This window comes from Panthera tigris, chromosome B2, assembly GCF_018350195.1.
Source record: "Panthera tigris isolate Pti1 chromosome B2, P.tigris_Pti1_mat1.1, whole genome shotgun sequence".
Classification (NCBI taxonomy): domain Eukaryota; kingdom Metazoa; phylum Chordata; class Mammalia; order Carnivora; family Felidae; genus Panthera; species Panthera tigris.
Window position 1 is genome coordinate 117991373 of NC_056664.1, and position 14472 is coordinate 118005844.

Below are 14472 nucleotides of genomic sequence, written 5' to 3' on the forward strand. Positions count from 1 at the left end.
AGTCAGATTGTCTGAGTTCAAATACTGACTCTACCATTTCCTAAACAAGGGGCCTTAGCCAAACTGCTACCCCACTCTGTCTCAGTTGCATCATATGTATAATGGAGACACTAAGACGATAGTCGAGAATAAGGGTTATTGCAAAAAAGTTCTTAGTGCTGGGCATACAGTAAGTGCATAAGTTATTTATCTATTTTCAATATCATTGCTCTCATGGTAACTATAAATTCCATGTAGTTTACCACTCTTTCACATTCCAAAGTTTGCTGACTAATAATATGCCGAGAACTCAGAATTGTGACCTTAGTTTCACTATTCACTCTCCTCACTTCTGAGCAAGTTTCCTAATCGCTCTGTACATCATTTTTGACACGAAACATTTACATGAAAAATATCTAGTCTTCCCCATACCCTGCTCTATAACCATTTCAACCATACTATAATGAATCTATCAAATTTCAGTATAGTGTTGTATCTGTATGTCATGCTTCATTTTATTGATACTTATAGATTTTTTTCCTTTGAGAATACTCTATTTCACTTTTGTCCTTTCCATCCCCTCTTTAAAAAATCTAACAAAAGTCAGGGCACCTGGCTGGCTCAGTCAGAAGAGCATGTGACTCTTGATCTTAGGGTTGTGAGTTCAAGCCCCATGTTGGGTGTAGAGATTACTTAAAGAAACTTAAAAAAATAAAAATAAAAAATCTAACAAAGGAGAGGCTCACTCTTCGAATTTTAAGAACCACACAAATTCATTTTTGGTCCTCACTTTGTAAAGGAAGAATAAAAACAAGGATTCTACTTAAAGATTCAGTTTTCTTAGTCTATGTGCTTTGTCCACTGGAGCATAAACATCCACAATATCAAAAACCACAGGGAATAATTGGATACTAGAATCACATGATAAACCACAATTTTTCATTAAATATGTACTTCTTCAGCCTATGAAGAGATAATTTAGCACAACACATCAAATAATCCAGGATGAAGGCTGTTAGATGGATCGAAAATTCCATTATATTTATCTACATACCTTATCATATGGCAAGAGGCCTTTCAAAGGAAAACGAAGAGTTGCAGGATCCAATTTCCACGAGTTACAAATGGCTCCCGAGTTATTTACAACTGGCAGAAGGCTGCAGCGGCCTGTATGTATTACAAAAAAAATGTTTTTAAGTAAACATGAACACAGAAATGCCTGGTCCTTTGATCATTCTGTGAATATTTAATAAATATCTGGGCTGAATCAGACACTGATTGTAAAAAGCTTGTAGTTAAATTTCGGGAATTTTCTTTGATTATTTTTAGTCCAGATGGTCGAAGACCAATTGTACAGACATTCCAAATTCAAAAATGTTACATTTGTCCAAGTATCTAGGTTAGAGATAGCAAACTATAATCCGTGGGCCAGATGCAGCTTGCTGCCTGTTTTTGTAAAGTCTTACTGGAACACTGATGCTTTTGCACCACAATGACAGAGCCGAGGAGTTCCAACAGACTGAATGGTTCCTAAAGCCTAAAATATTTACTATATCACCATTTATAGAAAAAGTTTACAGATCTCTAGTCTAGGGTCAACACGATTCACTTTACACATGATGTTCCTAGAGGCCTTAGATGTAGCATATGACCATCAACTCAGATACCCGACTGCCTAATGAATATTGTCACTTGGATGTCCCACAGGCACCTCAAGCTTAACACATCTTAAGTTGAACTCATCATGCTTCTCAAATCTGCACCACTTCTAGAATTCATTAAATGGTACCAATATCCACTCAGTTACAAAAGCTAGACGTCTGAGAACTATCTGTCTAGTGTCTGTTTGCTTTATTTTTGTATTTCCAATCTAGAATAGCACCTGACTCAAAAGAAGTGCTGAAAATTTGGTCATCAACTAAATAATGGTCTATATACCCAAACACTGCTGCGCACTGCACAAATTGCCAAATCACATGATTATTTTTAAAAGAAAATTCTGAGGGGTGCCTGGGTGGCTAAGTCAGTTAAATGTCCTACTCCTGATTTCAGCTTAGGTCATAATCTCAGGGTTGTGAGATCAAGTCCTGCATCAGGCTCAGTGCTGATAGTGGAGACTGCTTCAGATTCTCTTTCTCTGCCCCTCCCCTGTTCTCTCTCTTTTTCTCAAAAAGAACAATCTAAGGAAAAAATAAATAAAAAAATTCCGAGAGTCTAACAAAACATGAAAAAATGAAAAACAAAAGAAATGAAGTATAGAACAAAAGTGTGAATTGGAATGGGCTGAAAGAACCTGATAGTCTTGTGTACTATGGCCTCAGAGGGACAGATCGGATGAGACTTCTAGTTGCCTGGAGATTCCATGGGGCTTTACTAGCTCTAATAAAAGTTCCCTCTTTTCACCAGGAAAAACATCTTCTAGAATGATTCCACCTGAAGCTTAGACCTAGTCCAGACACCTGTGTTTTCCTCCCTACACTCAACACAAAAAGTACCTGAAAACAAGGAAATGGCTATTATTAAGCTTCTACAGAATTATCAAAATAACAAACCACTAGGACATGTGTAAGGTACATCTGCAAATTTTGTTCAGTAGCTGACTAAAAACCAGGTATTATTTAGTGTATTTTAAATTATAATCCTACCACAAATGGAGTTTATCCTTGCTGTGGGCCTGAAGGTATCCACAAAGTCTGATACCAAGTTTCCAAGTAACTAAAAACAAAACAAGTACAAAAATAAAATCAAGACTGCTCTGAATATAACCATCATTTATATAAAATGAGACAATATGTTAAGATTTAATACAATACTTAGCATATAAAAATGACTCAAAAGTTAGTCCTCTTATACTTCCTTACAAAGAATTACTTCCCAGTTCATCTGTCCCTGAATTAAGCCAAATCATACCACCATGTCCTTAGCTATTTGATGAAGCTGGTATATTTTAACACATGATATAGAAACTGTCTCAAGAAGATAGCAGAAAAATAAAACAAATACATTATAATGATAAAAAAAAAAGCACATTTTATCTCAGGATAAAAGTGACCATTTTGAAAATAAGCACACAAAAATTAGATTAATATAACGGGAGGGGTTGTGGGAGGGGGGATGGGCTAAATGGGTAAGGGCACTAAGGAATCTACTCTTGAAATCATTGTTGCACTATATGCTAACTAATTTGGATGTAAATTTTAAAAAAAATAAGTAAAAAAACCCACAAAAATTAGATTAATATAACTATTTTTGATTAAAATTTCTATTAAAAAATATAGAAAATATCAGATTTACCCAGTGTGGAAGTTTTCCCTCAGGATATAGTTTCCTGATCTCTGTGACTGCAAAATAGGCTGGTAATAGACAGGCATTTCTTTCCAAGATATATGCTATAACCTAAGAAAAATAAAAGAACAATGTTATTGTTCTTGATTAGTTCCACAGATAAGCCCTTTATATGCAACAGTGGCAACAAGAACAAAGATATTAAAAGCAAGGATATGATATTATGGGTTTAATGGGCTTACACTATAGCATAAAAGAATTCATTTATATGTGAAGAATCTCTAAAAATGAAGATTAATGGACGATGAAATGGATGTTAGTAAATAACCTTGCTTTAAATATTGGTAGCCTCTAAGAGGAAAGCAACAGATCAAAGTGACAACTCTTGCAACATTAGTCACTAAGCACAAAGATCTTTCAGTGGTCCACAGGCTATGGTCTTGTAACAGCTGAAAATACTTTAAGTCTATATTGTTTTCATAATTAAAAGCTATGACTTAATTAAAATTTTCATTAGAAATACAATAAAAGTAAAATACATTTTAATCATATCATAAAAATATAATAAACAGTAAAACTAGAAGTGATTTTTGTAGAAGTACCCAAATGGAACAGTTCACAAACTACCATATGTTTTAAAGGCACAGATCTATATAAAAATAGACTTTTTTGAGATTATGATCAATGAATTGCAAACATGTCCTAAATTACCTCTCTTGCTGCTAGAAGCTGCTGTACAACAGCTGAGCTCACTGTATTGGGAATTGTCAAGATTTTCTCCAAAATCACTTTTAAGAGATCTCGAACACCCTGATATAAGAAAAAACTCATAGGTTAAAACTAAGTAGTGCCCCCCGTGCTAGGTTAAAACACCTAAAAATTTCAACATCACATAATCAGAAAAAAATGTTACCTTCAATGTCACATTTTCAATTTTTCTGAATCAGAGCTAACATTTAAGTCCCTAACATTAACCCAAGAGAAGAGTCATGTTGCAAAACAGAATTCTAAAGAATGTCCTACAATATGAATGAACAAAGAAAGTCACTTACAAATAAAAATCAGTCCACACTCTGCTAAGTTTTTCGGACCCTCACAACATTACTACACTTTCTATTATTATGAGAGTCCAAAAAGTTTAATTTGAGCTTACAAAAATATATTTAAATAGAACTCGAAAACACTCTGAGACATGGGCCATAATATTAAATTTTCTGGCAGGTGATCCCTTCTGCTTACTCGCTTTGTCGTATTCTAACTTTACTCCCCCTTCTCATCTATCACATACCTAATCACTCAAACTTATCCAATAAGGCTATTCTGTTAATTGGTCATCTCCTATCTATTACTAGTTGCCTTATTTCAGAGCAGAATCAGATATAGAGAGAAAAAATTTCATTTAACATGCATTTATGGAGTATAAACTGTGTGATCAGTCTTGCAAAAAAGAGACAAAACATACACATGAAAGAAATTAGAAAAAAAATTATAAGGCATCCTACAAATTAGAAAGCAAAACTCCATTGTTTCTCGGCTTTTTGGCTAAGATCAAGTGAAGAAAGCAAAAACTCCAAGTAAACCTGCTAAGGAAAGTGAAGTGTAAGTAAAGAGAAAATTAAAAAAAGAAAGAAAGAAATAAAAAAGTTTCTTAGAATTAATTTTGTATGAAATCATGATGCAGATCAATAATTAGGCAGTTTAAGTCATTTCTGATTAGAGAAAATACAGATAATACAGATAAAGCCTAGGGTCAGACAATGGCAATCCTTTCAAAAAGGACAATAACAAAGGTAGTCTGAATGGAGGAGAATGGTGTTTGCAGCAAGGGAGACCCTGAGTTGTATTACGAGACACAGGGAGAGTGTGTGCTGTTATTCTGGGTCAAGAGAAGAGCGCTGAAGCATATATGGTCAAAGGAGGTCAAAGCAGAGGTGAAACAGGGCTTGCTCCCTTTAGCAGCTGATGACTACATCCCTTCATGGTTTCACATGCCCCTGCTCTGTGCTCTTTCATTTGAAAGGGGCGCAACATTGTAAGATCTGTGACATGAAAAGGCAACAGAATCTGCTGGTGACTTCCCTACTCATCATATATATTAGGACTGGAATTTTTAAGAATGTTGGGAGGAGAGGGCTGCCTGGGTGGCTCAGTCGGTTAAGCGGCCGACTTCGGCTCAGGTCATGATCTCGCGGTCCGTGAGTTCGAGCCCCGCGTCGAGCTCTGTGCTGACAGCTCAGAGCCTGGAGCCTGCTTCGGATTCTGTGTCTCCCTCTCTCTCTCTGGCCCTCCCCTGCTCATGCTCTGTCTCTCTCTCTGTCAAAAATAAATAAACATTAAAAAAAATTTTTTTTTAATTTAAAAATAAAAAGAATGTTGGGAGGAGAGCAGAGAAGCTATGGGAAACACTGAGCAATTTTAAGTTCCTTTAGGAAATACAACAAAAAATAAATGCTTCCATTTCATTTATTCCATCTGAAATTAAGATCTACACACTAAAAATCAATCATGTCTGAAAGTGATTACTTTTTATAATTAGGAAAAAATACCTTGTAATCCACTCCCCCAATTATTTTCCGAACTAGTTTAAATGTTAAGGCCCAAAGCTGCGTTCTTTCCCATTCCAGTGTGTCAGAGTTTATCAGGGATTCACAAACCATCCTAGAAAATAAGAATACCCATTCCAGTTACATAACAGAATTTTTCAAATTCTCTAACAGCCAAGGTCTGTGTATTCTGTGTATTTATCATAGCGTTTCTGCGAAAGGAACATTACTTTTCAAACGTACTTTAAAAAATTATGTACATTTTTTTCACTTAAGTGAAAGACAGAACACAAAACTGAACACAATAATATTGTGTATATTCTTGCTAGACAGAAATCTACCAGAAACTATAGATGAAATGCTTACCATCTATCAGTTTGCGGTAGATTGTATTTTTCCAAGATGACTGAAACAAGATTTTCAATCCCACACGCTCTTTTAAAGTGTGACACTGACACTACTCCCATGAAGAGGTGGGAGAAGGGTCTACACTTTCTTCCCTAAAATCTGGGCAGGCCTAAGATTATGGCAAAAGGGGCGCTTATGACATCCAAGGCAAGGTAATGTAGCTTCTGTCTAGCCTTCTTTTGAATGCTTGTGTTGGGTGCCATCATGCTGTGAGAAAGTCCAGATCACAAGGAGAGGGCATGTGTAGATTCCAGATGATAGCCCCAGCTAGAGTCTCAGATAACAGCCAGGCATCAACCACCAGACATGAATGGGGAAACCTTTGTGATAACTATAGCCATAGCTACCATCCGACTGCAATCTCAAGATCCTGAGAAAAACTGCCTACTGAACTCAATCACTGCAACCATGAGTGTTAATAAGAGGATTATTATTGTTTTAAGTCACAATGTGTTCATGTAGTTCATTGTGCAGGAAAAGTTAAGTGATCCTAGCTCCTGAGTTGAAAGGCAAAGCCCGCCTGGTTTTGAGCTTTTATGTACACAATTCTAAGAATACTATATGCTAGAAACTAAAACCTGACATTTTATGAAGGATTACTTGTTGAGCCTAACCTCCTTTTTCATTCTTTTACTCTATTATAACAACCTGGATCAATTTCCAAATATTAACAAAAAAAAATTCTTTGGATTGCTCTATCAGTGAACATACCTGGGTGGAAGGAGACCAGTCTCCACTGCCATCGCTAAGCAGTCATAAAGAAAAGAAATTCTTTTAGGACTATGCTGGCCATGAATAAATTTAACAATCCACTGGATGCACTGTTCATGAGATTCCTGGAAAATTAAAAAATGATTATATTTTAGGTCCAAAGTGATATTTTATATATAGCCATATACAGAGCTAACAAATAGCTAATATACCTGGGAGTATATCAAGACTATGAATGAAATACTCCACTATAAACATTCATGAATGAAAACAATTAAAAAAAAAAAGACAAAATGAAAAAATTCAGATTTAGTATTTCAGTCATATTAAACTTAAAATCAATACAATTCTATAGATTAAATTCCCACTATTTTTATTACATGAGACTGCCAGAGGGAGTAAGATTTTCTTAGTATTTTCATGGTCAGTAGAAAGCGCTAACAAAGACTGTGTACTGTGTAAGAAATTGTAAGCAATGCCCTTAATGGCAGATATAAACATTCCTGTCATTGGGCTGGGGGAGGGGGGTGGGGTGGGGATCCACTGTGAGTCAGTATATCAGCCTCATGAGAATTGTGTGAAATCTAATCCCTAACAGCCTAATTATGAATCCAATGACATATCAAATTTCTAGACTTGTATAACCTGATACCAAAATGTAGTACCCATATCAGTTTGTCTTCTAGGATACCCTCAAGAGGGACCTACATGTCCTCCTCTTCTGCACTACTACTGTCCCTCAAACACACTTCTATTGTTGAAAATATAATGATGATTTAGAAATATCTATTTTCTGGGGCGCCTGGGTGGCTCAGTTGGTTAAGCGGCCGACTTCGGCTCAGGTCACGATCTCGCAGTCCGTGAGTTCGAGCCCCGCGTCGGGCTCTGTGCTGACAGCTCAGAGCCTGGAGCCTGTTTCAGATTCTGTGTCTCCCTCTCTCTGACCCTCCCCCGTTCATGCTCTGTCTCTGTCTCAAAAATAAATAAATAAAAAAAAAAAAAGTTAAAAAAAAAAAAAGAAATATCTATTTTCTTCCTGGCTCCCCCATTAGAATATAAACTTCTTGAACACACAGGCCATCCTTAACCCAAATTAAAATAAAATGTTTAATAAATTATTTAAAAATTAAAATATGTTGAAAAGATGTTCGATATTAGAGAAATGCAAAATAAACCATGATGAGATATAATTTCTCCTGTTTTAGATTGGTAAACATCAAGAAACATTCATTAACACCCTACTGTGAGGCTGGGAACAGGTACGCTTATTCTCCCCTTGCCTGGTATGACCCTTAGGAAAAGCTATTAGGCAATCTGTATAAAAATTATAAATAGACATACCCTCTAACCTACCAATACTACTTTCAGGAATTTATTCTGCACAGTGTCCTATGCAGAATATTATTCATTTTAGTACTGTTTAAAGTATTGTTATTCATTTAGTATTGTTTAAATAACCTAAGAAATAACCTAAATGTCACTCAGTAGGAGACTGGTTAAATAAAGGAAGGTATAGTCATATAATGGATTATGCTACTGTATGAAAGGCAGAAGTAACTTTCAATGGATTAATGTAGAATTACTTTCGGAATTTAATAGTAAGAGGAAAAAAGGTGCTAATGAACAGTGTACACATTATATGAATGTTTTATAAAAATTGATTCTACATGTGTAAAATACTTCCAGAAGGCAACAAACTGGGGATACTGGCTGCTGACATGAAAAAGTAGGTGATTAAGTTAAGAAAGATAGAAGGCAGACTATTCGTAGGGTCCCCCTTTTTGGTACCTTTTGCATTTGGAGTCATATGAATATATTACCTATTAGAAAGTAATTAAAACATTTTTTTTTAAATGAATATATGCCGGGGCGCCTGGGTGGCTCAGTCAGTTGAGCATCCGACTCTTGATTTTGGCTCAGGTCATGATCTCAGGGTCAAGTAATCAAGTTTAGCATCGGGCTGTGTGCTGAGCACGGAGCCTGCTTAAGACACTCTCTCTCTGTCTCTTTCTCCCCCTCTGTCCCTCTGCCCCTCTCCTCCTCTCAGGGTCTCTAATAAAAAAAAAAAAAATTAAAAAAAAGAGAATATATGCCATTATGTAACCCATGTTTGAGCAGCAAGTCTTATCACCAGTGGCTTAAATGGGAACGGTTCTCATTTTCCTACAAATAATTCACCATGAGAAGATAATACACTACTGGAACAGCAGCTCTTTAAGGATCACACATTTTGTCTTTTTCACGAACATATTTTCTGGTGACTGTTCTTTGTTACTAAGTTTTGCTGCTCCTTTCCTCATTTTTATTGTAATATCTTAGTATCTTTATTATAGTATCCTTATTGTGGCATTTTTTTGTACCTTTACTTTAGTATCTTTGATCATAGTATCTTTGTATCAATGCTTTGTAGCTCCTTTGTTGAGAAAATGAATGAAATTTGTATCTTTTACACTTCTACCACAGCTCTTTTCCCTTGCACCAAATAAATCAAAATAGGATGAAAATGGTTTTATATAATCTAACATGGGGTAGATTTTTAAAGACATCTCACACTGTGCTGTTATCAACTTGACTTCTCAGTACTGGTTCTCCACTAGAAGAATACAAATGGAAACAAATGGAAGCCTGAATATACAAATAAAAAGTATTGACAAACTTATTTCTCCCTTTCCAGAAATACCTTAACAGCAACAACAAAATAATGTAAAAAAGAAGGCATCAAAAATCATCAGCTGAATGTCGTAAAAATGCAGTGCTCACCTGAGAAAGACCACCCCAAAACTGTCTGAAGGCCCCCAAACAGCTAATTAGTTTTGTTTTTTCATCTTCAGGGGTGTCCATAAACATTCTAAAACACAAAAGTCAGATTATTTGCTACTAGTTCTAAAACAGTAATTCAACATAACCAGAATCTTATCGATCTTACATATCTCCAAGACAAACCAAAGTAAAATCTTACAAAAATACACTCATGTGAAAACACAAAAATCTGCCATGCATATATACTCACCCAGGAAAAGCCTCTTCTATAATTTCCGTTTTCTGTAAAAAACAAAAAGTAAACGATGTAAAACAAACAAAAGAAGAAGAAAAAAGGAGGGACCTCCTCGAGAAAAACACTACAATGTAACATAGGACAAATCAACTCAATCAGAGACACACACAAAATAACAATCCCGGCCTGGTCTGTCACGAAGGGTATTGTGGATTTCAAAGGCGACTTTGAAGTTGACAGCTGTTGGAGATTCCTAAACCCTTGCGGACCTGCACGGTGTCACAACAAAGGAGAGGAAGGGGACAGGTTGCCTGGGCCGGGTTCCTTGAGTCAGCCACCGAGTGTCCCCCTCGCCCGGCCACTGCCCTTTATTCCTGGTGGCTCCACTCACCACCACGTCCTCAAAAATGCTCTGCAGTTGCGTCTCCATTTGGACCATCGCCCCTGCCTTCCTAGGAGGCCCAGCGAGCGGCCCGGGTTAGACCCGAGCTCCGGGAATTGAGGGGCAGAGGGGCGGAGACGCCCGCCGGAAACCTGGGCTCTCAGGAGTCGCTTTCTCTAGCGCTCAGCGGAAAGGATCCCCTTTCGAGGCCCAGCAAACCGCAGGAGTCTGCCCGGAAGCCCGGAAGTGCCGGGTGCGTGCGGGTTATGAAACCTGCAGAAACCAGAGACCCAGCCAAATGTTCCGCCGGTGGAGAAGGCCGGCCTGCGAGCCAGACGAGAGCGCCCCCAAGTGGAGCTTTGAACCTAAGTACCCCGAGGCGTCGTCGGCTGCAGGTCGCCACCTCCCGGCTGGAGCGGGAGATGCTTCCGGCTCAGGGCTAGTGCTTTTGGCTCCTGGGAAGGAAAAAAGCTTGGAGCCCAGGGAATGGCAGCCAGCGAGAAATGCTCCTCCTGCAACCTAGGTGAACATGATGTCTGTCACCTGCTGACTTTCTGGAGCCTGGATTTGAGACCACACCTTTCTTGACGACAGGGACCTTATCTTCTCAAGTACGGTAACTTCAGTTACACAGTGTGTGACACATAGCAGGCTTTCAAAAAAGGTTGAAAAAATAAATGAACGCATTATTACTGATTTTTAATTAGAATAATCAAATAATAATATCTACCATTTTTAGTTATAATCATATAAAATAATAAATGTTATTTATTACCTATTACTGAATACCTAGCCTCTTTGGTGAGGGTAGGGGTGGAGAAGGGTTGGCAAATAGGAAGGCTGATCTACTGGCATGGTCAAATCAGTGGCTAAGTGCACTGTGGAGTATACCCCTCACTCACCACTTTATTTTTTCAAGCATCAGTTTGACATATTCCTGGAAGCCTGACCTCCTCAGTTAAGCTGATTTAGGGTCTCTTCTTTATCTTCATTTAACACCTTGGTGCATAAGTAGTGGAGTACTTCATTTATGAAATATTTGTTCACCCTTTGCTCAGAGCTAGACACAATGTTAGGTACTTAATGAACCATAATGCATTAATCAATTTTGTAAAATATCCAAGCTAGAAGAATGACAGACCAGAGTTATTTTTGTGTGCTAAACAGACTATCTTATTTTGGACTATCTTTGATCAGATGCACCTTTTCTTAAGTTTGTTTGGGGTGAGGAGGGGCAGAGACAAGGAGAAGGGGAGAGAGAGAGAATCCCAAGCAGGTTCCCGCTGTCAGCCTGTCAGCACAGCCAATGCAGGACTTGATGTCAAGAACCTTGAGATCGTGACCTGACCCGAAATCAAGAGTCGGACCCTTAACCAACTGAGCCACCCGGACGGCCCCAGATACACTTTTAAGATAGTTTTCAGTTACTGTCTAGCAGATTTCCAGGCTTTCACTCTGTTTCCAAATGAGTGTGTTAGCAAATGCTCGAAATCTCAATATTGGCCAGGGCTTGTATAGTTAAAAAGGAAGAATGGTCAAGAAAGAATTATATTTTTTTATAACCAAATACAAATTAATTTTTATAACATGCTTGCTGATGTTCCATCCTTTGAATAAAAATTGACCATCTATTCCTATACCTTCATGTGTTTCCCCTGATATTAATTTCTTCATTTGATGTGTAATCTATAAACAATGAAATACATACATTTTGCATGTACAGATCCATGAATCTTGACAAATGTTTACACTGGCCCAACTGCCAATTCAGTGAAGAGATGGAGTATATTTATCACACCAGGAAGTTCCTGGTGTTCCTTTGCAGCCAAACCCCCAAACACTGTTTTAACTTATGTAACTATGAATTAATTTGCATGTTCTTGAAGTTTATATAACTGGAATCACACAGTATGTATTCTTTTGTGCCTAGCTTCTTTCACATAACTTTATATTTGGAGAACCATCCATGTATGTCAATCTGTAGTATACTACAGATTATTTATCAATTCACCTGTTAGGAGGCATTTAGATTATTCTCAGTTTTTGAATGATTTGAATAAAGTTGCTATAAACATTCTTGAACAAGTCTTCAACCAGACATATGTTATCTTTTCTCTTAGGTAAATGCCTAGGAACGCAATTTTGGGGTCATATGGGAAGTATATGTTTAATTTTATAATAAATTGCCAAACAGTTCCCTAAGATGGTTTTTACCATTTTTATATTCTAATACAACAAATGTGTGAGGGTTCCAACTGTTATGCCAGTATCATATTGTCTCAATTGCTGTAGCTTATTAGCAAGTCTCAAAATAGGGTAGCCTAAGTTCTCCAGTTTTATTATTTTTTTCAAGCTTATTTTGGTTATTCTAGGTCCTTTGCTCATTTCTTTTTAAATTTTTTTTGTTGAGAGAGAAAGGGGGGAAGAGAAAGAGGGGGGAGAGAGAGAGAGAGAGAGAGAGAGAGAGAGAGAGTATCTTAAGCAGGCTTCATGCTCAGCGAGGAGCCAGAGGAGGGCCTGGAACCCAGGATCCTTGGATCATGACCTGAACCTAAATCAAGAGTTGGATGCTCAATGGACTGAGCCACTCAGGAACCCCAAATATATTACTTGTTTCTCATTGTGAATTTTAAAAAAAATTTTTTTTAAATTTTAATTATTTATTTTTGAAAGGGAGAGAGTACATGCATGTGAGTGGGGGAAAGGCAGAGGGAGGGAGAGAGAAAATCTCAGTGTAGGCTCCGCTCCCAGCACTCCCAAAGCGGGGCTCTATCTCCGGACCCTGGGATCATGGTCTGAGCGGAAACCAAGAGTTGGTTGCTTTACCAACTGAGCCACTCAGGCGCCCCTATGTCTTTGCATTTCCATATAAATTTTAGAATCAGCTTCTCAATTTGACAAAAAAAAAAAAAAAAAAAAAACCTAGAATTTTTATTGGGATTAAATTGAATCTATAGAATAATTTGGGGATAATTGATACCTAAATAATATTGAGTCTTTTAGTCCACAAACACAGTGGATCTCTCCATTTATTTAGGTCTTTTACTTTTTCAGCAGTATTTAATGATACCAGTCCTCAGTGACAGAGTGGTTTTGTTAATTCTGTATGCCATAACCAAGAGTCAGTCCATTCAATTAAAATACTCCTCTAAATCCTTAGCTTGAAATTTCTATAAAATGGCATATAATTTCCTTAGCAGAAAATGTCAAATCACTAAACGCTCACTAGAAGGGGGGGAAAAAAAGCATACAAGGAAAGGACTGGTTGGAGATATGCTTGAATGAGTAATGTATCAACTGTCTTAGTTTTCCTCAAAGATGACCAAGCCTTCAGCAGGAAGGAAATTACCGGGAGCAGGTCAAAGCAGACTGAGTGAAAGTGCAAATGTAAAACTGCACCTAGGGAAATGTGCTAATGGTCAAACCAGTGCAACTAGATTGGTTCAAGTTGGAGGCTTGGTGCTGGGAACAGTCACTAAGTCAGGAAACAAATAAAGGCAGAAATGAAAATAGAGGTGACCAGCAAGACTGGAACGAACTGAGAACAGCCAGGACATCTCTGAAAAAAAGCTGGTACATTCAGATCATTGTTAGTGCTGGACTCAAGATAAACAGTTTGATCAGCCCGGAGGGTGAGGCCAGGGTAGACACCTTTCAGAATTGGAGGGCCCTGAAAGCCACAGTGTGGAGTCTGAGTCAGCAGCTGATGAGATGACTGCTTTGGGTTTATAAATTATAAGAAAGACACAAAAAATAATAAGAAGCATATGGTTTAGAGGAAATACTGGGCTAGATTTGAGGGTCTGGGGGTACACCTACCTCCCTAAGGAATGGAGATAGCAAATGTAATGGGGAGTCGGAAACCCTACATGTTGAGGGTAGAGATGAAGTCGTTTAGGACCTTGGGAGGAAGGAAGTAGAGAGGAGGAATACTCCATAAGTCTGTGAGCAACATAAAGGCATCGTCTGTATAGTCATGTTTTCTATTCCAAATTGTAGTATAATGTCATAAAATGAATGAATGAATAAATGATGAATGAAAGACTATTGATATTGTAAAGGAAGGTGTGGAGAGTAGGCTGGGTTCCAGGTTCCAATCAGATAAATTATCTCACGGAGTCATCAATGAAATGAAAATCCCATTAGCTTACCCATAAAAATCCCATTGG

At 37.6% G+C, this 14472-nt stretch overlaps 1 protein-coding gene across 4 annotated transcripts in view; it reads right to left on the bottom strand.

Moving 5' to 3' along the window:
* MED23 (mediator complex subunit 23) overlaps nt 1–10528 on the bottom strand; it is a 45028-nt gene extending 34500 nt beyond the window's left edge. For 3 of the 4 annotated variants that reach the window (XM_007078623.3, XM_007078622.3, XM_042987162.1), the window contains exons 1-9: nt 10313–10528; nt 9937–9968; nt 9687–9774; nt 6927–7051; nt 5811–5922; nt 3976–4074; nt 3274–3375; nt 2625–2694; nt 1034–1146 (exon numbers count right to left, since the gene is read on the bottom strand). In XM_007078623.3, coding sequence (XP_007078685.1) covers nt 1034–1146; nt 2625–2694; nt 3274–3375; nt 3976–4074; nt 5811–5922; nt 6927–7051; nt 9687–9774; nt 9937–9968; nt 10313–10360 — 789 coding nt within the window. In that variant the 5' untranslated portion in view covers nt 10361–10528. The remainder of the gene's footprint in view (nt 1–1033; nt 1147–2624; nt 2695–3273; nt 3376–3975; nt 4075–5810; nt 5923–6926; nt 7052–9686; nt 9775–9936; nt 9969–10312) is intronic. The other variant, XM_042987161.1, reaches the window with a different exon arrangement.
* Nucleotides 10529–14472: the final 3944 nt, after the last annotated feature.